At 29.0% G+C, this 25,444-nt stretch overlaps 1 protein-coding gene across 2 annotated transcripts in view; it reads left to right on the top strand.

Annotated features, from left to right (window-relative positions):
• LOC114131563 (uncharacterized) overlaps nt 1-25,444 on the top strand; it is a 190,268-nt gene that overhangs the window by 105,794 nt on the left and 59,030 nt on the right. For both annotated transcript variants that reach the window (XM_050200626.1, XM_050200625.1), the window contains one exon: nt 9,785-10,828. In XM_050200626.1, coding sequence (XP_050056583.1) covers nt 9,785-10,828 — 1,044 coding nt within the window. The remainder of the gene's footprint in view (nt 1-9,784; nt 10,829-25,444) is intronic.

Here is a 25,444-nt window from a genome sequence, read left to right as displayed (position 1 = left end):
AATAAATAACATTATTTCATATTATATCACTTTTCTCTTTTTGTTATTTTATAAATGTTTGTACTATATATAACAAAGATTGTCCACAAATGACATGATAAATGTATTATTTAATTCCCTGGTTTTATTGCTGACTACGGAACTGTGTTAATTTTTGGTATCTTTAGTTTCATAATTGTTTTTCGTCCGTCAGATTTTTATCATTTATACGGATTCTATCAACCACCGTATAAGTATAAAATCCTTATGGCGTTTAGAATACCTAGGAAAAAAAACTTTTTGAGAAACGTCTTACATGGTAATCCTAATAAATAAACAAAACTCAACAATGACTTCAAAATGTTTATAATATATATTATACATGACATACAAGAACTACTTAGACACTCTCGTTCTTATTTCAAGGACGAAATCCCTAAATAGACTTGTTTAATCCCTGAATAGAATGTACCACTCACCTATCCCTGTCTTCGTCATCTCTCGTTATCTTTTAACATATTTTTTGTGCCCGTTAACGTCTTAATGTATACATTAAACACAAATATTTACTTGCGTTTTAACGGCATCGCTGTCGAATTAAGTTTTAATGAGTACAAGACTTATTTTAGAGGTGTCAAAATATTTACTTGCTTTTTTTTAATTTGTTAACAGTGTTCTTATATATTTGTACAAATATTTGATTCCTTTAATTGTAACAATATTTGTCTACATTTTAAAATTTGTTAAAAATTATTTTTCTTTAATATCATAACAATAAATATTAAATTTTAACATCTCTGAAAAACAAATAACAATAATGGGTTTTACATTTTTCATTATAAAAAAATGTTTGGTTTATAAATGTACTTATGTACCTATACCTACTAACTAATAACTACTTGAATACGTCTTGAAGTATCAATAATACGAATGTTATTTAAAATGTATAAAAGAAAACTTTAATTTACTTCAAGTACTTTTAATTCATTATTAAAATTGTGGTTATTAAATATATTGCAATCATGTTCAAATCGTTAAACTTTAAGTCACGTGCTGAGATACCGAACATGACTACACGCAATGCAGTTAATCAAAAATCCTTGGTATAATGTACGTGCATTGACACAAAGCCACAAACCATTGCTTTAAAAATGGGTTAAAACGTTCTAATTTAGACAATTATATTTAAAAATATCTTATATTGAGAATTGAGATACAAAAGTATAGTTTTGTTTTGACAAAAATATATAATTTCAATATAACTCATATACTTTATTGATTTATAGAAAAATAAAGTAATATATTATGTATAGAAGAAAATTATATAAGATTATATTATTATATATAAGAAAAAAAACTACTTTTATTTGAAAAATAAATTTATTATTTAAAAAATATATTAAGAAAAATTTTCTTTAATGAGAGACTAAAAATAAATCAAACCAAAATTAATTAAAAAATTGTTTAATTTCTGTCTACTATATAAATTTAAAAAAATAAATAAATATTAGTCAATTTAATAATTAAATCACAATATTATTATATCTGCCATGTACTAATTATGATATAATATATTAAATATTATGTTTAATCGTACTTTAAAAATATGATTTGATCAGTAAGATAATATAAAATATTAACAATAATTGAGTTTATAATAATGTACCCCTTACTAATATATCACTAATGATCCTCTCCCTAATCAAAGATTTTTCTCTTATCAACAAAAAATAGCATAGTATTTAAAAATACAAGCAACTTAAATAATTTTTGAGTTATTACTAGTATACTTGTAGTCATTCAATAATTTCTAAAATAAGTATGTTTATAAGAAATCAAAAATAATAAATAATCTATAAGTTACTTATAGGTACGTATTACTATTAATATGTACTTATTAAATGAATACTCCTTATAAAGAATATTTATTTCAAGCCTAAATTTATTTCTCAATTTGTCTAGGCTACATTATAATTATTTTAATAGATGTACCCATAACTAAATCATAGATACATAAACCTTTTATTTTCATTATGTATCCATCTGATTTAAATTAATTTATAATACCAGATGTGAAATTATTATATAAATTGTCTAAATTTATTTTTAATTTTATAAAACACTATTATAGTCTATAGACACTTAACATTATAATAAAAATCCATTCATATTAATAATATATGTTTTATAGTTTTTATGTAAATCGAATACATGTATAATACTAGTTAATAGCAACAATTATATTTTAAAAATTACATTTATAACTTATGAATTATATTATATATCTTAAAAGTTCCAATGAGATCATAACTGCACTCTTGGCTTTGTCTCCTATTTTATAAAATTTTTAATTAGGTAAAAAAATAACTAATAAGTTATTTTAATTCTAAACTTTCCAATCTGGAAATAATTAAAATAAAGATGATATATGCAATTGTTAAAAATTGAAGTGATCTTGAAAGTTGTTCGTAGTATTCAGTAAACTACTTTGTTTAAGTAAAAAGTATTTTATTTAAGAATGTCAATTAGTTTGTTAATGTTTAAGATTTGTATTCTTGAGAATACTTACATAATATATAAATTGTTATGTATTGTATTATAAAATAAACTACCGAACTAATATATAGGGATACAAATACTATTTATACTCTATAATATAAACTTAATATCAATCAAAAATATTGTAGTATCCATACAAAATCACGTCAATCATTTAAAACTATTTCAATCTTAATCTATATACGGTCTTAATACTATATTTCAATATTTGTTGTAATGTTTAGTACATTACATCTAACTAAAATTCGTAGTTTTTATTGGCCAATAATCGTTTAATGTGCTCTGAAAACATAATTATATTGTGCACGATGATATTACACAATATTCATTATTTTACACCATTTAAATAACATCTAATCGACATGCCTCGATTGAATATTAATGAAAAATATACAGAGCGTGCATGTGACGTATTTATCGTTTAACACAGTATTTAAAATTATTTCAATTACAACCAACGTAACTAAGCATATTTTATATAACCAATTCATGTATATAACGTACTTTTGTTTACCTTATTATTTCGGTTTATTTTAATATTTACTTTTCACAAAAGAAAACATAATTTAAAAAAAAATAAATAAAAATTGTGTTTAATTTTAAGTTAACAGTAACAAAATATATCATATTATTATATCGTATTAGTAAGTATATTATCTATATATTTTGTGTGTGTATAGTAATAAGTTATAGTTAATACGATTGATCGCAATTTTGCAAGGAATTTAAAAAGATGAATAAACCTTCTGCTCTTCAAGAGTTTATTCGATAAATCTTTTTTATTATTGTTATATAATTCAAAATCAAGTGGTAAAATTGGTGTTGGTCAAATTTATTTCCATTTATTGATTGAAAAATAAAAACTGCTTCATTAAACATTGTTGTTGAGCCCACAATTCACAGCCGTTTATAAAGGGTAATTAAGTATAGAAAACGTTCATAATAATGGTGGAAAATCGACAAAAGAATGTAGAGAAATTTTAAAGAATTGACAGACAATTATTATTATTAAACCAATGAAATCAACCTTATTTTACACTAATTATAATGAATACATCTAAATATCACTGGTATTGGCTTAGTTATTGATTAATAACAGCATTGTGATTTAATTGTAATTATCTCCGTCTCATAAATTAATGGCTGTTTTCATTTAAATTTCAAAAAAAAATTAATAATAATTGTTTACAAATGAACTTATTGTATTTCTTATTTTGTAGCATAAGCTACACAATAGATTATATTAAAAAAAAAAGTAATGATCCAGGTATATTTGATTACCTCATATCATATTGTAAACAATTGTAATGCAAAATATATTATTTTATTTAATTACTTATATTTTTTCCATTTTTATGGATGTGTTAAAAATTAAAATAAAGTACCTAATGAGTTGGTAAAATTTCTCACTGACTTACATTGCTGATAAAAATGAACAACGACTTCAGCCAAGATATTTTATTAATGAAATTGAATACAATATGTAAAATTATATAAATTGTATGTATATGGTTACATTCAATAACATAATAATATTATACTAATGTCTTTTTTTTTTTTTAATTAACATTTATTAATAATTATAGTTCAACAATTACATTAATATTGTATTAATGTCTATTGTCTGTGTATTTAAATCAATACTATGAAATAAACATTTTAGTATACGCATTAAATTATGTCGAAGAAAGGCTACATTTATATAGGTATACTAATACTATTTTATATGCTGTACTAAAAAAAATATTTCGAATAGGTATAACTTATACAATATTGTGTATAATAAATAAAAATGTGATTTATAATTTTAAATTCAAAATTTATAAATAAACTCATAAATTATGAAAACATTTCAAATTTCTAGAATGAGTGGTTACAAATTAAAATATTTAGTACAGGGGGTTCCCAAACTGGGAGACTCAAGCACTTAACAAGGGAGATGCGATATAAATATTGATATTGTACTTACGCACACAAGTATTAAAATAGTATTATATACTAATAAAAATTGTTGTTCTATTTATTCAAGAGAGGCGCAAATAATTAACTATACGCATAGGTAGGTACCTGAATAGTATATAGTAATATATAGTTTATAATCGGGAGAATATTTTGAATTTAACAATACATTATTTTTGTATTGCAATAAATAATATATTATAACAAAATGTCAGTGGATTTCCTTTACGTCTAATTTAAGACATGCATTGTCAATGTTTTAATTTTTTCTAGTTTACAATATACAAATTTAATTATACGTTCCCTTTTATTGCTTTCTATGTTGTATTATTATTTATAAAATATTTACGGAAAGTAACAAAATTAAATTATATTATAATTAATCAAAATGAAACACAAAGGACATGAAAATGTAGAAAATACTTTTATTTGGGTTTAAATGAACAGTATAATTTATGGTGACTAATTGATTTTTGTCAGTTACTATTCGTTAGAAGAGAGTAAAAGTATAAGTAAAAAAAAAAATTGGACGGTAATACAATCGTTTTAAAAGTTTTGACTACAACACAATAGGTACAATATTATAATGATCAGTAATTGGCTAAATGCAGTTTAAATGTTTTTAAACTAAATTAGAAACTTTAATCGAGTGAGTTAATGTTTAATTATCCTATAATTATTTTACAATATTACCTGTAACTTTATTATATCAGTGTCGATACTATTATACTAATATCCTTAAAAATAAGAGCTGTTGAAACTAAAATGTCCAAATTTTAATTTTAACCTATAAATGTATTATATTTATTATATACTTTGATCCAATTAAAAAATATTGATCCTAATATTGTATACACACAGGGTACTATATACATCATTCAAATTAACATTTAGTATAAATTATTACAGTATTCCTATTCTTTGCTCATGTAATATTTATAATAATAGTAACTAGATACATCATGGTCTTTGTGAACATAAACCATAATATTAAACTTAATCTTTTATCTAAATACATGGATCAATGATTTATATTTTATATTCTATAAGTATTAACACCATTAACATAGGTATTCAACAGTTAATGTTTTTACTTTTTTCTAATTTCTTCCTAGTATAATTTAATTTAATAGTTTAATCTATTCTTAATTTTTATTTTGAGACATTCTCAATAAAAATACTAGAATAAATTTATAAAATGTATACTATTGATACATATTTAAAATTTAGCATTTTTTAATTAGTTTACTTTTAGAAAATATTTAAATATGGTTGTAATACTTATGTCTAAATATAAATTTACATACTGAACAAATTTAATGATTTTAATGAACATAGATAATATAAATATTTTATTAGACATATTTTAACCGATAATAATTCTTAAATAATTAATTCAATAATTTTAATTAATACAATAATACATATGTTTTTTATATAATATAAATATTAAATAGGTACAAGATAATGTCTCAAATTTTCTTAACTATTATATTTTTGCAATAAATAAAATAAAAATAATATTAAATACCAAACTACAAGTGTTATACCTACTGGTATAAAATGTATAATGTGAAATGTGCATGCTTACCAAACATTTATATTAAATAAAATATATTCTAATGTTTTAGAAACACAATTTACATACTATCGCAACAGAAATGTATTATTATATTTAACATTTTTTTTAGACTGAAGTCAATTTAAAATGTAATGCCACCATTGAAAATAATACGTAAATGGTAGGTACATTTAAACAATAACCAACAAAATGTGACATGTTACATTCATGTAAAAATTTTAAATAATTTCAAAAATATATGTGCATGTTAAGAATGGCGTGTAATCTATTCATAAAAAAAAAAATTGTAAATCTTAATTTTTATTAACAAAGGAGGCTTCCATAACTAATTTTTGCGGGTCGTTTCTACAAATTTGTCATTTAACTTTATTTTACAAAAGAAGGAATGATTCAGGAAGAAATTTCAAAACGCGCGTTTACAGTATTGTACAATCTATTCGTAAATAAAAAGTTTTGAAAATCTTAATTTTTGCTAAGTTGGAACAGGAAATACATACTGAAAGTTCTTTAGTGTCATTTTGATTTTATGAAGAGAGGATTAATGTGAGTTTTAAAACTAGTTACTAGTTTTACGTTTTCACGAGAATGGTGTTCTTCTATTCTTAAAAAAATTTTTCAAAAAAGTTCAGTTTTATTAATTAGTGTTATGTACATTGTACACAACGATTTAAATACCACGAATTAAATAATTTAATACAGTACCTATTATACTATCTGCATTCTGCAGCATATAATACATATTACAAGTGTGAACAGTTTTTAATACTATTTTTTACGTTTATTAAAAATATAACATTTTAAATATTTTTTTTCTGAATAGCGTATTTACTACTAAATACGTCTCTTATGACTCTTAAAACGTATACTATCTTAAGGATGATTAAATTAAAATAATAGATAAATCGTGGTTTTGTCTTAATTTATTTAATTTTAAGTATAATGTTAAATAAGTTTTTTAAAGCTTTTTATTTTAAAAGCTTTTGAAGTCTTGACTTAATCATTTCATATAGGAGACTGGAGTATAAGAATAGTTCATCAAAATTTGTGTCACAAAAAAATCTATTTCTTTAAAATATTACTATTGGATAAAAAATTAAAACAAAAATAAAAATACATCTATTTTAAACTGTATAACTTTTTTTATTAAATACAATTTTATTTGCAATATTTATGTGAAGTTAAGTATGTGTAAATTTGATAATAATAGACAAATATCAGTATTAAATAATTTTTTATTTATATTGTAGGTATATTTCAATTTTTTTTTTTTTTTTAATATTACCAAATTAATTTTTTGAAAGATTATTTAATAAATATATTTATTAAATACATTTTAAAACCTAATTAATATTATATTTATTAATATTATATCGATAAACATGCGATAATATAAGTATACATGAAAACGTTTATTATATTATTGATTAACATAAGAACATATTAAATTTAACCGCCATTAAAATAATCTCCTTTAATTAATGTATTTATTATTATATTGACATTTTAAAGTTACATCTTTGATCTTAGTTATTTAAATGGTATGTGTGGATTTTATTATTATACCCAGGTGTTTAACTTTTTTAAACTCAGTTCTAAATATATAATGAATAATATCTAGTATTTTAAATGAATTAACTATTGTTAATGCATTTAGTATAAAATGTAATTTTTTACTTACTTAGTTTGTATTTCAGTGTTTTTCTAAAAATAATATAAATAAAATAATATTTTAACATCTGAAAAATATGTTTTGCGCAACGGTTGGCCTTTAGGACATATAGATTATTATAATATGTGAAATAAAAATGTTATATAAGTTCAAATATTACATTTTATGAACACAATTTTAGGAATCTGTTCCACGTCATAAAGTTACAAGAACCTTTGTATAATATGAATTCCCACATATTTTTTTGTGCCGTTACACCTAAATAGTTGTTTGTTAAAAACATTTTCTCAAAAAATTCTAAAAAACTGATACTTATACTAAGTTAGAACTCTATACCTAGTGCAGTAAGGTATAGTTAAACTTTTGTTCAAAAAATCTTTGTTCTTCGGCCACAGAACCTTTTTGGTAAAAAATATAAAAAGAGATAGTTGCGCTTTTGGTCACTAAATTGTAGTTAATGTAAACAACTGTTTGTGAGTCACTAACCATAAACTCCATCAAACATTCCCAACATATTTTATTTCTGTAATAAAAAACATGATATATTTACTTGAAAATTAAAACCTTTTCATAAAGTATAAGTATTTTAATTTGAATTGTAAATATACTATGTCATGCAATGTCTGTTTACTTTTCAAATTTGATGTAATAATTCTGTGTGTATAAAAAATACTTTGAATAATATTATTATACAATTACATAGGTACACACTTATATACACCATGTATATGTCATTTTGTACTCCAGTAGTAGGAACTGCAGTTTGTATAAAATATTATTCACAACCATAAGTCATTACCTAAATGTATCTTTTAACGATTAATATTTTTGTTACAAAGGGACATCTTATCTATCCCTGGTAAAATTGTATATAATTACTGATTAAAGACTTAAACATTTGGGCTCAATGAATAACACTTGAACTATGGTTCAAAAGTAAGTTCTAGTTGCGTCACTAAGAGTATATCACTAAAATATAGATACCTCCTACATAGGTAAATTAAATTATATAAACCTAATAAAAAGTAATGGTTTGAATTTTAAAATGATTTAAGTACTCTCAATTAAAATATAATTTATTAACTAATAAAATTGAAAACATGGATTAATATTTTTAATCCCATCTCTAAATTCATATAATATTATTAAAATCCTTTTTTATCATTAAAATGTTCAAAAAGCATTTATTAATTTTTAGAAAATGTTTTTCATCGACAAGCCTACAGAAAAACAAATAAACCATAAATTCACATAAATATGAATGAGAAAAAATAAATTTTAAATTTTCCGTGTATGATAATTTGTGATACAACGGAGTTATCGAAAACCCAAGTTGGTTTTTATTTAAATCATTTTTTAGTACCCTGACAATGGACATATTGTGATAATTGTACTGGCCCGCAAGCATAAGGCAATAATGCGCGCACTAGGACACCAATAAATTAGGTAATATATGCACCACTAAAATTAACACCTGGAATTTAAAACAATGATGTAATAGCTGGGCAATTCGTGATGTAATAGTTCTAACAGCTGTATTCGGGGTTGCCGGACAAAAACTGTGTGTATACTGTAATTATGTGTGTGCATACTTCTTAATACTATAAAAAATGGTATTTTCAAAATAGGTGTATATGAGAGTATACTCGGGAGTAGTGAGTAATAATGGTTACAAAATATGACAGGTTCTCGGAAAACCCAATGCGGAACAAGTTTTTCATTCCCGCCCCATCGGTTGGAGATATTTCTGTCAATTCTAGGACAATAGATAGTAGTGATTAGTATCAGATATAAAGTATACTTATAAGCCATTAACACGACACATCGTTCAAATAACGATTTCGCCGGAGAGTCGATCTGAAACTCGCGATGAGATTTAAACGCACCGCAAGCAAGTATATAGCATACTGTACGACAAGTAGGGTAATGATTTTAATTATTGTTATATTGTGTCAATCGCATTGTGTGGTTTGTATGATTTTCCTGTTTTTTTCCTTCTCATCATCCGGCTCGTTTTTTTTTTCTGTTATTTCCAGGTCGGCCGGCTCGTGTTCATCGTCGGTGTGCCGTCTGCTGGACGACGGCGGCGGCGGCGGCGGCGACAAAACGCCTCCACCGCCTTGCTGGTGTACCGCGGAAACCGAGGCCGTCCTCGGTGACCCACATAATATAAACGACGTTATGGCGCGGACGACAACCGGTTACCGCTGTCCGCCGCATGGATCGCTGCCTCAGCGTCGAGGCACTGCCGCCGCCGCCGCCGCCGCTGCCGTCGAAGGGGGACGGACAGTGTTGCGTTCGCGTCTCGACGCAGACGTTCAGTCAAACGTACAGCGTCCGACATCGCGTGTCGTTCCGTCGCGTTGTGTCAGTGCGGGTGATTGGTGTTGTGATAACGGAGACGTCGACGTCGACGACGACGACGACGACGAGGATTACTATTGCATTTACGAGGACGAAAACCTCGGTCGAGTGGATAACGACGTCGACGTTTGCGATGAAAACGGAGTGCGCGTCGTAGTGCCGATGGATAACGGGAGTGGTCTGATAACCGGCGGCGACGCCGTAGCGACGGCGGACGGCGGCGGTGGTAAGCCTCAGGCCGAGAGGACTTACGCGTCCACGGAAGCGCAAACGGACGAGACGGCGTGCTCGTCCGCGTACAGGGAACAGCGGCGGCGGGAACGCCGGGAACGACGGCTCCAGCAGCAGCGGCGCGTCCATCCGCCGCCGCCGCCTCCGCCCGCGCTTTCGTCGTCGTCGCTGCTGCCTCCGCCGCCGCCGACGCTTCTGTTGCAGCAGCAGCAGCCCGCGATCGCCGTGCCTGTCGACCAGGACAGGCTGCCCGACCTGTTGCTCAACTCGCACCTACCACCGCCGCTGTACACCACCGTCGGCGGTGGCGTGTGCGACGTCGCCATGGCCACCCGGGCGGCCAACTTGCAGGCGTCCCTGTTGCCCGCCCCTTTCCAACATCCCCATCAGCCGCCCGGGACGCCGGTCGGCTCCGCAAATTCGGCCGTCAATTCGCCCGGTGGATTTCGCCTGCCGTTCGGCATCATACCGGCCAGGAGACGAAGGTCAGTGTTCTTTTTTTTTAATAAAAACATTTAATTTTAAGCACGTGGTATTATATTTTGTTAGGTAAATAATATTATATTATAATATGTAATGCTATAGTAAAATACAGTATTTTCGTAGTGTTAAGATTTTTGTACGTATCGAAATGGCTACATTTTCAGATAGGTAGGGTAGTATTTGTCTTTATTTATCGTTCGCGCGTATTTAGTAGCGGTCCCAGTACGGGTACAATGCGGTTAATGATTTACAAAATATACCACGGTTAAAAATAAAATCATACTGACCATATACCGCATACCATACAATAGTTGTAGAATGTATTGTTTCTGGATCAATCGGAACTTTCGTATACCTATCGAAAATCATAAAATTATTAAATACCATCTCTCTCAGTTTGAGATTTTCATCAAACGTCATACGCTCATAACATGCGAGACTTTTCAATTTTTGTTATGCTTTAACATATAATATTATTATTATTATTATATTATATTATAGGCTTTAGAATAGGAGTACTCGTACAGGAAACGTAATATAAGTACCTCTAAATCGCGGTCTTCTCTAATCACTGCATTATAATATTATAATAGTTCGTGTCGTGTAAACGTAAATTGTGTAATAACGAGTACACGATAAATAAAAAAATAAGAATTCGAACAAAGACCGCGCTACAAAGATAGGACAAAAGTGTTGCAGCAGCGCACGCTATATGTATATACGATATGGCTGCACGCCGCAAACACTCCTAGTCGATAGGTATCAACAGCGTATAATAATATTATACATAGGTATTTATATGTATACGATCCGTTTGAAAACGTCCCATAAGGACAAGTTCTCGCGGTCGGTCGTATTTATACGATAATAATAATAATGGTTAAAATATACGTATACTATGGAACGCAATGAACTCGAACGACGCATCGTATTCGGCGGTTTTACGACCCATTAAAAGAGGATATCATATAGAAGTGAAATCCAGGATGTTTGCGTTTTGTACAGACGATACTCTGCATGTGTGTTTTTTACGCGACACCCTATTGTTTACGCGACTTACAACAGTATATATATCGTATGTATATAGGTATAGTGTCACGGTCATTACTAACAAAACGCATAATACAAGAGTGTTTATTATAATAGTAATAATAATATGCGCGTGTTTTGGTACATTTTGTTTTTGAGAAACCTTTCGTTCATTAGCCATTGCATTGTATCTATCTGTCTGTACAGATCACGGTGACAACCGATAAAATAAATATTCACTAAACACAACATACCTACAGTCAGAACGATTTCAAATCCTCCCAGTACCTATATATTATAATGTGATGATGTATTATGTGTATTATTCGCAGTGCAAATAGATCATATATATATATATATATATAGGTATTATGTTATTGTGTTGTCGAAATGTATAGGTATGGAATAACACTGTATACATGTAATACTATTATTATAGGCATTAGAAGAATTTCCGGTGGTAGGACAGTACAAAAACAAATATTTATTAAAAAATGGAAAAAAATTAAATTTAATACATTTAATTATACCTCACGCTCGCCATTCTTTATCGTATTATTATTATTGTACATAAAATGTTTATTCAACGTCAACCAGACAATATATATACTGAGCGTATTATACAATATTACATTTTTTTTTAAACTTTTGACGACTTTATACTTTGATATTTAACTTTTTTTTTATGATTCAAATAATTTAAAATGCATTTTAAAAATCGTTTAATATCTATTGTCTTGATAAAAATTTAATAATATGTCTGATTCACGATGAAAAAAAATCACTGTAGGTATATCGTTAGGTATTGTGAACGAAACTAAAGTGCGCGATATGATAGTACAATATTATAATATAAGTATAATATATATTTTATCAATATCCTGAGAATCAATTTTTATGTGATGTAGTATAAAATAAATATTTATTCAATACTATGAGATTACGATTAGTCCAAAGGTTTGACACGGTACGCATTTAATTGTCCCGAATCATTTTCAATATGAACTGTGTACTGTGTACGTACAAGATACGTACTTAATATGATGTTTGTATAATAATTAAATTATTCACGAAATAATGTACATTGATGTCTAATATATGTACAATATTTTATGACTTTCAAAAATACAAGCATTAGGCAATAATAATATCTTTAAACTGACAAAATTATGTTTCTATATATCCATGTAATAATTTATGATTATACTTAACTGGTTGGTTAAATTCTAAATACCGAAATTATTATCCTTCGGCATTCATTTAATTATAACGTAATTTTTTACAAGTTAAATTTTACTTTTAAAGTATAAAATTATCGTCATTCCTATGATATATTATGTCATTATTATAATGTAGAATGTGATTGAAAAATGTCTCTCTCCCTTTAAGTATAATATATATTATATAGTTTAACTTTAAATAATCGACTGTTGTGAAGGTCCGATAAACAATTATAATCGTTTAGATAATATCATGTTTAGTCAAACATTAACAGTAGAAAAACAAGGCTAGCCCGCTCAAAAATTATTGATATTGTACGCGTAATAATAATATCGCGAGCCACCACATACATAATAATTATTCATTATTTCTCGTTCAATTGCACGACTGAACTATATTATAAATACATGTGCATATGTGTAGTGTGTGTAGTCCGTATGGATTTATTATGAGCTCGTGAAGTAATTGACGTAACGCTTGTAACTGTATACACATTTATAAAACATATATGATGTGTAACGATCTACATCATCATAATAATACGATCGTCATATCAGCCGACGATGATTCGGTTTTCGAAATTTCACATCCGGTACCCAGTTCGCGAAATAAAATATCAACAAAAAACTGTATCATAAACGCGAACAAAAACACAAAAAATATAATCAAATGAATAATATAAACATTGAATATAATGAACGTTTCCATACTTAGCTGTAGCTTCGGCTGTAGTCTCGTATATAAATAGGGATCATATCGCATGCAAAAACATTATTACATGTGCGGAAATCGTTTAGTAACAATTAACCTTACCTACAACGTTTTCTTATTTTCGCATAGGAATGAGATACATTTATCATATTATTATTTTCGTCTCCATTTACTGTTTCTCTCCTCTTTTGAAGAAAGCGTATAGTAACCTGTACGCCCGCGATCCGTGCTCGATAAGACGAGATAATATGCAACTGCGGCATCGTAATATAATCACGATAGTCCTCAGCGGGCAGTATATAATATGTGGTGCGGTGGAGAGGAAGACGTGTCATAATCATCGCGAAGAACGGTACCTATACATATGTATATATATATGTGTGTGTATGATATATCATCATTATTATCATTATTATTATAAACGGCGGGCCAACAGAGACGGTCGTGCGTGAAGCTGAGATCGGTTGGCGGCCATGTTTTCACTTGTAATCTCTGCTTAAACTCTTTAAAACACTCGGCGGCGGATCTATAGTAAACAGTTTCGACTATTTATCTCATAGGCCATATTTTACCTACCATTTATTAAAAACGTGTAAAAAAAATCTTGCAAAATAACATTTTTTCATATGACGCTGGGTTAATTGCGTACTGTTTCGATAAAATCAATGTAAGGTAAAATAATACAGCTATCTCCTATTTCATAATATATTATAATAATGTCAATAATATCGATAAATTATTAAGGAGGAAAAAAAGTTTAATTCTTTGTAGTTTGTATGATATTTCTACGAGCATTGTCATACAAAATAATTAATATCTGTTATAGGTTATTTATAATAAAATAAATTATAGTGTTATCAAAAATCCGTGTTGTAAAAATGATGGTGATTTTATACAATTTTTTAACTTGTGTAAACCGCAGACAATCATGAATTTAAAAATAACGTAATATAACCGTAATGCAATATGTTCTAAGATAAATACGTATACTTACCGTCGTAATACAAATATATTAATATATAATATTATGATATATACATGTATACATTATAAGAGTAAAGCCAGTAGGGTTAAAAGGGTGCCTCATTATTGTACCAACGTGCATGTCTGCTTTATATAGGCTTATATAGACCCATATTTTAAATAATAATTATACACGCTAAATCATATACAAAAAAAATAACACTCGATGAATAATAATAATATACAATTTTTACCATTTTCCTTATCACAGTAAATTAATTACATCCTATTGTTCGTAATATAAAACAAACAGTTTTAAATGAATATAGGAAGTAAAACACGGTGATTTTCAAAGATTATTTAGAAAAAAGTTATTATTGTTGAATAGCATGATAACACAGACACTATCTTTTGTCTTTATTAAAGGTACAGCTGCAGTGTACACACTGTACCTATAAGTACGTAGGTACTCAATACTAATAACAAAAACAGCTTGTGCTGTACACCTGCATATAAAAATTGTAGTACGAATAATTTAAAAAATAAATTCTATTGTCATCTTATTTGCGGTGTTCCTATTTTCAAAATCTGTTGGTTAAAAAACAAAATAAAAAATGATTTAACAACTAACACGTGTTACCCATGTATATACCCATAAATATTAATCATAGTAGTTAATCAATAATCTCGTCAATAATATACTTTCAGTAATTTCTCCTCTCCTTCGCTATCAATGAATTTGCATATTCTTCATTCTATCCATATTACATAGACCATATAATATTAAATATATAATTTTTTATAGATGTATTTTGCCTCTGGCACTCATGTACGTATATTGCGGGTGTCACGTTTGCACTATATATACTAAACTGTCTGATAAAGTGTAAATGTATCAGATTAAGTCTTGGATGTATATTGAAATAATAATATAGTAAAGCGTTAACGCTATGGATTTACAAAATTAGATTGGGTAATGACATAAATTTAGTATTCCGGATTGCGAAAATTAAAATATAATAATATGTACGTCATGGTAAACTCATATAAAATTCTAGTCCCCATTTATTTTGTACACGTAAATGGTTCCTTTCGCAATAAAAAAAGATATAACTAATAAAATGAAAACGGTATGACGTATTACTACCGAGTACGTCGCATTTAAAACAAATGTACTGCAGAAAACGTTTTATTAAGATGTGAAAAATATTTGCGCATCTATTTATTAATACAACTAAACTGCGCAGAATGAAAAAATAAAAAAACAATTACATAACTATTTAACTATTGAAAAGTGATATTTGCATAATTGTTATGAGTTGGGTATAAAAAACAAAAAAACATAATAATGAAAGTCAACAAATAACTTAGTTAAAGGTATATAATTTTCATTTAATTGACTATATAATTTACCACTTATCGAATTAGTCATATGGTACAAATTTGGTTTCATCAAATGTTATAATAGTTTTCAGTTTATTTTAAAAATATTAAGCAAGTAAAACAAACAAAATATTGTATTAATCATATAGGACATAGGTGTATAAATTATAAATTTTGTTGTTGTCTAACCTTCCAGAAGTATAAAAAAAAAGTTATCGTGGTTGTTCTAAATAATATTTGTGAAAACGTGTAGGTATTTCTACAAAGATAAATTATATAATATTTTATAATTTTAAGTCCATAAATATTAAATGTTGTATATTAAATTAATGTAAACATCATTCGATTCGAACAATATTTTAAAATTGTGTATTATTTAATACCTATACAAACCGTGTATTCGTCAATTTATCATCAAAATATTACGTCCCGTAGCAGTATTTTATAAACTCTAATGCTATGTCAGTTTCGGGGAGTTAATTTTTTGTCTTTGTTTAAAATCCGTCACGTGCATTATTATGTATGTATACAATATATTATTGTGTTTACAGAGGCTTATTTTTTATCCCGTGAGCAAGGCCGATTTATTGTTAATTAAAAAAAGAAACAAATTAAACACACGTTCGTCGCCCTTATTAAAAAAATACAAAATAAAATTGAAAAAGTCAACACGGGCGCGCGAGGATCGATCCGGGTTAATGGGTATAAGGTGAATTAAAAAAAAAAAAAAAACACGTAACAACGCACGAGTCGGTAGGTTAAAAACGTCGTTATTTTCGGACCGCCGACCACAGACCAATTATTATTATTATGATACGAGTTTACGGCAAAGTCCGACTTACCGTCACTATTATAAACGTGACCCCATGCGGCCGCGACCTAACCGTGGTAGACGCGATCGTTATGATATTCTCGGCCGGACGTTTATAATAAATAATAATAATGTTATACTAATAATAGTTGTGTGTACCTAAAACGGCAGACGGATATAATGTTACATGTAAGAGCGTCCGCGTCGTCGACGTAAAATCCGCCAAGGCCGTCGCCGCTACCCCGTCAAGCGGTCAGTGGCGTTTTATCGCTCCGGCCTTTATCCCTCCGCGCCCCGTGTACTCACGTCATCGGATACGCCGCCACCGTCGTCACTAAATAACGCCATTATTGCGGTGTCTACAGTATTATTATTATTATTATTATTATTATTATTATTACTATTATCGCGAATATATACAATTCGGCGAAATATAATAACAATAACGGTTTGATGGTATCGTATTATACCTACGCACCTACGCTGTACATATACATAATACCTATTATATAGAGTGTTCTATATATAGAATGTCCTGATTTCAAAATATCACGATTTTGTGAATTTCGGTCGTAGCAGCTTAATTTATCTATTTTGGTTGTCAATTAACGAACCAGGCGAGTATTTGATTTTTTCACTTCTGTCGACAATTCTTGGAGAACTGAGAGAAATAATATCGAAAAAGCTATCGGTTTAATTACATCTGACTTATATCTTAATCAGTGTATGGTTTAACGTTGTGACCATAAACATTCTTTGCTCGTATTATAATATTATCTAATTCTTTACACGGAAAACATACGCAGTCAGCTAATGACACTGCAACGGCTCGGCTTATACGTATATGTGGTTTATATGTACATGGTTTTAATTTTGCGACGCATTTCGCCGCGGCCGATCCTTTTCGGTCGGCGTCGCGACCTTGGGGTAAAACCGAAACCGTCGCGCGCGCGCGCGTTAAACAACATATTAACCTCAGTCGCAAATACGGCACAATGGCGCCCGGTTAATGGAAAACAACGCGGCCGCCACCGGTGTAGTGTTGCGACAACTGCTACACTATACACGTGTATTATGGACGTAAAAAATATAAAATAATATAACCTACGGTACCTATATAATATTTTTATTATTATAATATTGTAAAGAAGGTTTTATTATTATTATTATTATTATTTTTCGTTAGCCTATTGTAATAACTTCCACCTGTTTCCCCGCCATTTATGCCACTATGGAGGTATTAACCATCGCGTCGCCACCGTTTGCTCGATCGGCGTGCGTATACAAACGGCAGGCGGAATTTTTTCGATAAACCCGTGTAATTACACGGTATTATATACCTGTATACAAATTCAATACTGTCGCCCGACGTACAATGTTTCTATAATATATATATTGTCTATACATCATAATATGTCGCGAGTATTATATTATTATATTACAGATGTGCGCGTGAGTGTGAAAAATACGTTTATAGATACTATATAGCAGATATACGCGTAATGACATAATAACATATAGATAGATATGCGTTATGTATACTACTATCGTGAAGTAATAATCGAAATGATATATCGAGGAAAAGCGTGAAAAACGAAAACGCATTCCGCAAACATTGTCTCCCGCTAGGTAGGTACATATTATTATATACTCGCACAAACACGTGCATAAGTGTGTGTGCGTATTTTACGGACTTATCAGAAAGTAAAAACCTACTCCGTCGCATTGTGTGTTGGTATACACGAGTGTGTTATTATATTCGTACGCGTAATAATAATAATAATAATAATATAGTATCGTACACACTGTAGCATTATACGTTATAAAAATATATATGTGTGTGTGTATATGTATGTGTGTACAGTGATCTCCCCGCGCGAGGCGATCAAGGCCAATGTCCGAGTGAAAACTTGTATTAGGACTATATACTACTATATAGGAGCACAGTAGTCGTATTATACTGTTATATACGTATATTGCATCGGCGTCACACGCACATGCATGACATGATAATGTGGAAGGGGACTCCTCAAAGACTTTTGATTTCGTTGAAATTTTATTACTATTCGAAATAAATTATTTATTTGGTTAAAAATATATTAATAATTTGATTTTATATTTTATATTTATATTTAACTATAGAAATAAACACCAAAATGTTCGTAACAATACTAATTAACATAAATTATTCAATAATTTTAACTGTAATGCACTGTGGTAAATACAGTAAGAGTTTTACGTATCGATGTATTATTCATCATGTATTTGATATATTATCAATAAAAAATCAAACTTAAAAACAATAGAATATATTAAATTGTCGCTATATTCCTACAAGGAAAGTTTGAATAATATAGGTGACTGATCTTAAATTAATCCTTAACTATTATACGAGCCACCTAATATCCAATCTACGGACAACGAGTGAAGCAGGAATGCTTGTTAAAGCCTTATTTTGTAAAAATTGCATTGCATTATTGCTTTGTGACGCAGTCGATCGAAAATTTTATTAAATCGGACGGCGACAACATTTACTATAAGACTTACCGACAAAAAGAAAATATCGCAGTTACTTGCTATCCATCTATATTTCTACCGCATGGCACATACTATGACATGGTTGGCGGTCGCCTCGACCACCTCGGCCAAATTTATCTTTGTTACCGGCGTGTAAAGAGGACTGAGAAACTTTTAAAACTTGCTAATAGAATTCACAGAACTTCCACACAATTTAAGGAAGCATCGTATGCTTAAAGCGGTGACCGGGTAACCGCTATATTTTCCATCGGTTAATATTTTAAGACGGTCGTCACTGTCGACGTTTTGAGATCGCCTGAGATTTTTTTAAATTCTTTACGTCCAGGAGTGCAACGGAATTTCGACCGCGGATCTTGATTCATAACAATTTTGAACTAGCCGTTTATGAGTGCAGTACAATAGTTAAAACAATAGTGCAGCCTAATAATACTAGTCGTCAACCACTCGTTTGCTAAGGATTACAAATATTATTACGGTATTACTCGTCAAGGTAGGATGCATAATATTGCATATAGCGTTATATATACATACATTATTCACAGAAACTTGTACGAATGCTGCGTCTCATAATATCCCTCTAACCGTTATTTAAAAATTAATTAGAATGTATTATATTTATTTACCATGTAAATATAATATGGGTGAATAGGTTTGGAAAATCCGAGGAAAACCTTGATAAAATAATCATGCAAAACAGGCGCAACAGAAATAATTTTTTCAATGTAAATATTAATTCATAAAAATAAGTTAGTTAAATAAATATTAGTCATATTTTTTATAATGATTAAGTAACGTACTTATTCTTTAAATAATAATCTTAAGTTCACAAAGTTAACATATTTCATTTCCTAAATTAAATATAATACGAATGTATGACTTAAGGCTACAATTTTGTTCATCTACCCCACTAAAAGTCTTTTAATGTCACTTGCAAGATCAATTTTATTATTAATTATTTTATGTTGATACGCCTATTATTAGTAATATAATAGGAATATCATAATTAAAAATTAACTAAAACTCATTACTTAAATCGAACATCAAGTATTTAAGTTTTAAATTCATCTTCTCAAAATAACTTGATATACTTTTGCTGAATACCTAGCTTTGCAAACCTATTAATTGTTAATATATTACTTATAAAGTAATTAAATATACATAACTTAAATACTTTTTTTTAACTTAAAATCCATGATTTAGAAACTGTACGCACTTTTGTTAATTAATAACAATTGTTTATAATTTTGAAATGTCGTCTACAGTTTTGTAGTGTATACTATTTTAGACATAATTAACTATTAAGAACAATAACATATCAAGGTAAATTAACGTAACAAGTTGTACTCGGTTAATGGACCATTGGGGCTGCATATGTCGAGCCATAACACTATTGAATACAAGGATGAATTTAAGGTCAAGGATAACAATTAAAAATAAGTGAAGAAACTTGAAAAAAAAATTGGAAATATATAGGCATAACAATTTACGAACATGTATTATGACGTCCAGGATGAATAAAATAGTAAAGTTAAGAAGATTCAACTCCTGTACTTTTTTGTGTATATTACTTCTATATAGTTATACGAGTACACTATACAAACTATAAAAAACAAACATTAAGTTATTTTTTAATTACAAGAAGTCGACTACATTAAATCTTTTACATATATATTAATAACACTAAGACCATTGTCTATTTAAAGAGTTTGTTTAGTAAGCTAAAATTGATTTTTCTTTCTTGCATCAATTATAATAATTAAGATATCTTCATTTTATTTCCTACGTATTACCTAATACTTAATAGTATATCTTCAATTAATATATTTAGTAAAATCGAATATAAAATATTATATACATTATTTTCTTTCAACATATTATTATGTCATACTTTATAAGAGAGCATACTATTTTAAGACAAACACAATGTATACTACTATAGTCGTGCGCATGTAGTCATATCGTACATCATAATAATAATTAAAGCCATCATTACGAAAGGCGTTAAATCGACTGCGTCGAGTCAGTAACAGCTGCTCATAGTTTTTATCGGCAATTTTTTTTTTAAATAGTCGAACTCAAGACAATGAAAAAAAAAATCGCGCAACCATACTTACATCCAATAGCCGCCTTGGGCCAAACGTCGTGTTATCGGCTGTTGACTTACCAGCATTCGCAGTGGTTCTATATGGTCGGTCATTGCAGGCGCATATATTATTATAATATATTTTGAAATGATGCGTAACATCTCTGAGGAAGTATTTATTATACATATTAAAGAAGTGCCATGTCGTGTCAAGTTCGACAAAGTGGAATTGATCGTGTTTTTTTTTTTACACGCAACGTGACATTTGACATATTGCGTGTATGCCAACATCGTTTCAACCGACAAGCGCTGCAGCATCGATATATTTACACACATTATTATATCATATTATCATTTATAATATATGTAAATAATCATACAGACATTTAGCCGTTGCTCTAAATCATACAAATAAATGGAAACCGAATAAAACGCCGGATATAGTCGTTGGTACTCGCCATAATTAATATATTTATGGAAAATGTTGATTTAAAAAAGGAGAAACGTAGAAACCAACAAGCTAACGAACAAATGGCAACGGTATAAAAACCGTTATAATTAATAACAATGTGTATACAAATAATTAAAATATGTATGATAAGAAATGTAACACGGGAGACTTGACGTTTATTCTTATCTGCTGTTGATCAAGTGATATACAAGTACGTAATGCAATATACATCACTTGCTACTCGCTGGACTATGGAATTCTGCAGCAGTATATAGATATTCATATTATGTATTATACGTGCATATGTGTGGTGTGATGTGTGTGTTTTTGCAAACATAATATTACATATTACGTACGTTCTAGTCGTCAGACACGGTGCTTACCTACCTGGAAATTAGTTTCATGCTTTGTGGCATTTATTTGTAATTTTTTTCTCGTATATTTTATGTTCATTTTCGTGTATGTACACCATTTCGTTTTTAACTGAGTATTATTATACACAGAATATAATAATAATAACAACGATATTTTATATTATTACATTTACGAAACTAAAACCTGAACTAATTTATGTATTTATTTTTCAACGGATTATATTCTTATAAAAAATTATTTATTCATATATGCGTGAATGTACGTAGCTACAGTATTGATATTCGATCCAATCATATATGTCATGTGTACTCTATACAACATGTATGCGTACGTAATATGCTCGAAATTAAATATACATTTATAGGTTGTATTTATGTATATTGTATTTTTCCTGCGGCATGATGTATACGAAACAATTCGGGTGTGTTATGAATTACTTTTTGAATATGTTATTTGTATCGTCAAATATAAAGGAAAGGATAGCTACTGAGGCGCAACGTAGCTTTTACCACACGAGCCAGCAAATTAAGGACCGTCAGCAATATCGTGGATGCGGAAAGTTGGTAGATTTTTTTTCTTTCGGGATTCGAGCTCTATATATACCATAACGATACTAATATGTATATACATATTATATTCATAAAAATAATGTTTTTTAATAAACTTTTTGCATGAGATTTTCATAAAAGAGATCCTACCACACATGTGTGTATATTATAATATGTATAGGTATAGACGGAGTGATTTTTCCTGTTTAATGTGGTATATACTATATACATTATACAGACTGCGTTAGTGGACAAAACATTTTATCTTCCGGCCAAAAGTATATCCAATAGACTTATCATCACGCAATTGTTGATATTATTAATATGTAATTATGTAGCTAAGTTTTAATATTCTGATCAAAGATAAAAACAAAAGAGCATTGATTCGAATAAGGATATTAATATAGACATAATTTAACATAATAGGTACCTATATAGGTATGTTATTAGCTAGGTGTTACATTTTGTAAATGTTTGGTATTATTGGGATTTTTATATTTGTTTAATACCTATATCGGTTCTGCAAAATATATGAGCTTTGAATCTGTCCATTGTTTAACTCGTTGTTAGATTTTTGGAAGGCTAATAAGGAATTATTTATGATATGGCATATGCTACAACTAAATGCTAACTGCTGATTCGTCCTACGAATTAAAAGAACCACCCTACTGTATGGATAACATTAAATATATACACATAATGCAGTTATATTTAACGTATGCTTAACTATTTACGAGTAATAATAATAATAATATCATATCAAGAGTATAATTTATATTGTTATTTTAAAGTTCGACCATGCTTCATATATTATAATACATTTATATTATAACGATACCTTATCTTATAAATGATATGCATAATTAATATATATATCAACTCTAGGTGTTAGGAACTTTCATTTCTGTATAAATATTATGTTATTCCTTGCACACGAGACTGCGGCAACCGTATTCGCAGTAGAACGTCAGGTTATAATAATATGTTTGAGTGTACTTTTTTTCCTTGCAATCCGGATCTTGTGTATATAGCTTTTGTGTGATTTCTCATGTTTAACCGGATTTTATAGGATGGCGTGGTGTTACCTCCACCCCCGTCTTTGGGCGCGATAGCTGCTAGACTGGAAAACCACATCACTTAAATTGTCGTTCACATCATACAAATGGAAATACACGTAAATACGTGCGTGTTACGGAGTTATGCCGTAACGACGGCTGTGGCGTATGAATGCTTGTCAAATTTCATGCTATTTCAGAGGTTCAATTTTTTTTTACAACAAGTGCAACTTGCGAAATTATGAGACCTGTATGTCTGTATTGCAGGATATATGTGCAAATACGTTAGGTTTTTACTTTTTTATAAGTAGAATTTTTCTTGTCTTTTAGCGTGGATCAAAAGTTTATATATCGACTATTCTCTTATATAAAATAATAGGTATCTCAAATAAATTATCATGATGTATTGGTTTAATACACATAATATTAGTATATTACAATTATCTAAGATTTTTACATTTCATGTCCATACCTTAATAAATAACGATATAACCAATTAAAATTATTTTTAATATTTTAAACATTGCAGCAGTCTATGGTTTTGACGACACTCTTTAGATAACTTTTTATCGTAATTTTTAATCGTTCGCTAGTATTTAGTGCATATCCTTGCACAGTCTGCATTTATCTACAAGGGGTTGTAAAATAATGGACAAAACATCGTGTCCAAAAACTATATCAATCTTGTGCCTTTCCTCTCTCCTAAAAGGGCAGCGAATTTAATGTACAGTGTACACTCACATAAATAAACTGTAATATTAACTATATAGAAAATAAAAGAGGACGACGTTAGTGGACGGTCGTTTACAAATGCGTATTACGCGGTTAGAGTCCATTTCAATATCGATATTCCGCAATCGAATATTATTGATATTATCGTAGAGCCCCTGAACAATAAAATTATACTGGATACACGGTATAACGACGTCGAAAATCCGATGTATACCATGTATATGATAGATTCTTCTGTCTTATGGACGCGTAGACTTTAACTGTTATCGCGATAATAATAATTCGCAGAACCGTGTTTTCCTTTGTTTCTTATTTGGGGCATTATTCTCTCTAGATCATCTCTAAAAACCAATTTGTAGCTTTGGTCTTTTCGGTTTGTATTTACCACACGATGTGCTCACTGCTCAGTATGAAAAAACACATTATCTATACATTCAAAATGGCATTAAAAAAAAACAATAAAAATAGTCTACTCTAGAGTCCGAAGATATTTCTGATTAAGATATTTTGTTACCGGTTTAAAATGATCACGCTTAGTCGATGTGACTATTTTACGTTTCAAATGTTTCAGTTAAACATGTTTTTATTTTTATTATATTTTAACATATATTTTAGAAAACTGATCGAATATCGATTGAATTCTATTATACATACTAGTATTTATACATTATATTACCTAAATATTTATGTAAATATTTTCAGTTATTTTGATTATCAA

This window comes from Aphis gossypii, chromosome 2, assembly GCF_020184175.1.
Source record: "Aphis gossypii isolate Hap1 chromosome 2, ASM2018417v2, whole genome shotgun sequence".
Taxonomy (NCBI): domain Eukaryota; kingdom Metazoa; phylum Arthropoda; class Insecta; order Hemiptera; family Aphididae; genus Aphis; species Aphis gossypii.
Note: the sequence above shows the minus strand (reverse complement) of the source record. Positions and strands in the feature narration are given on the sequence as shown.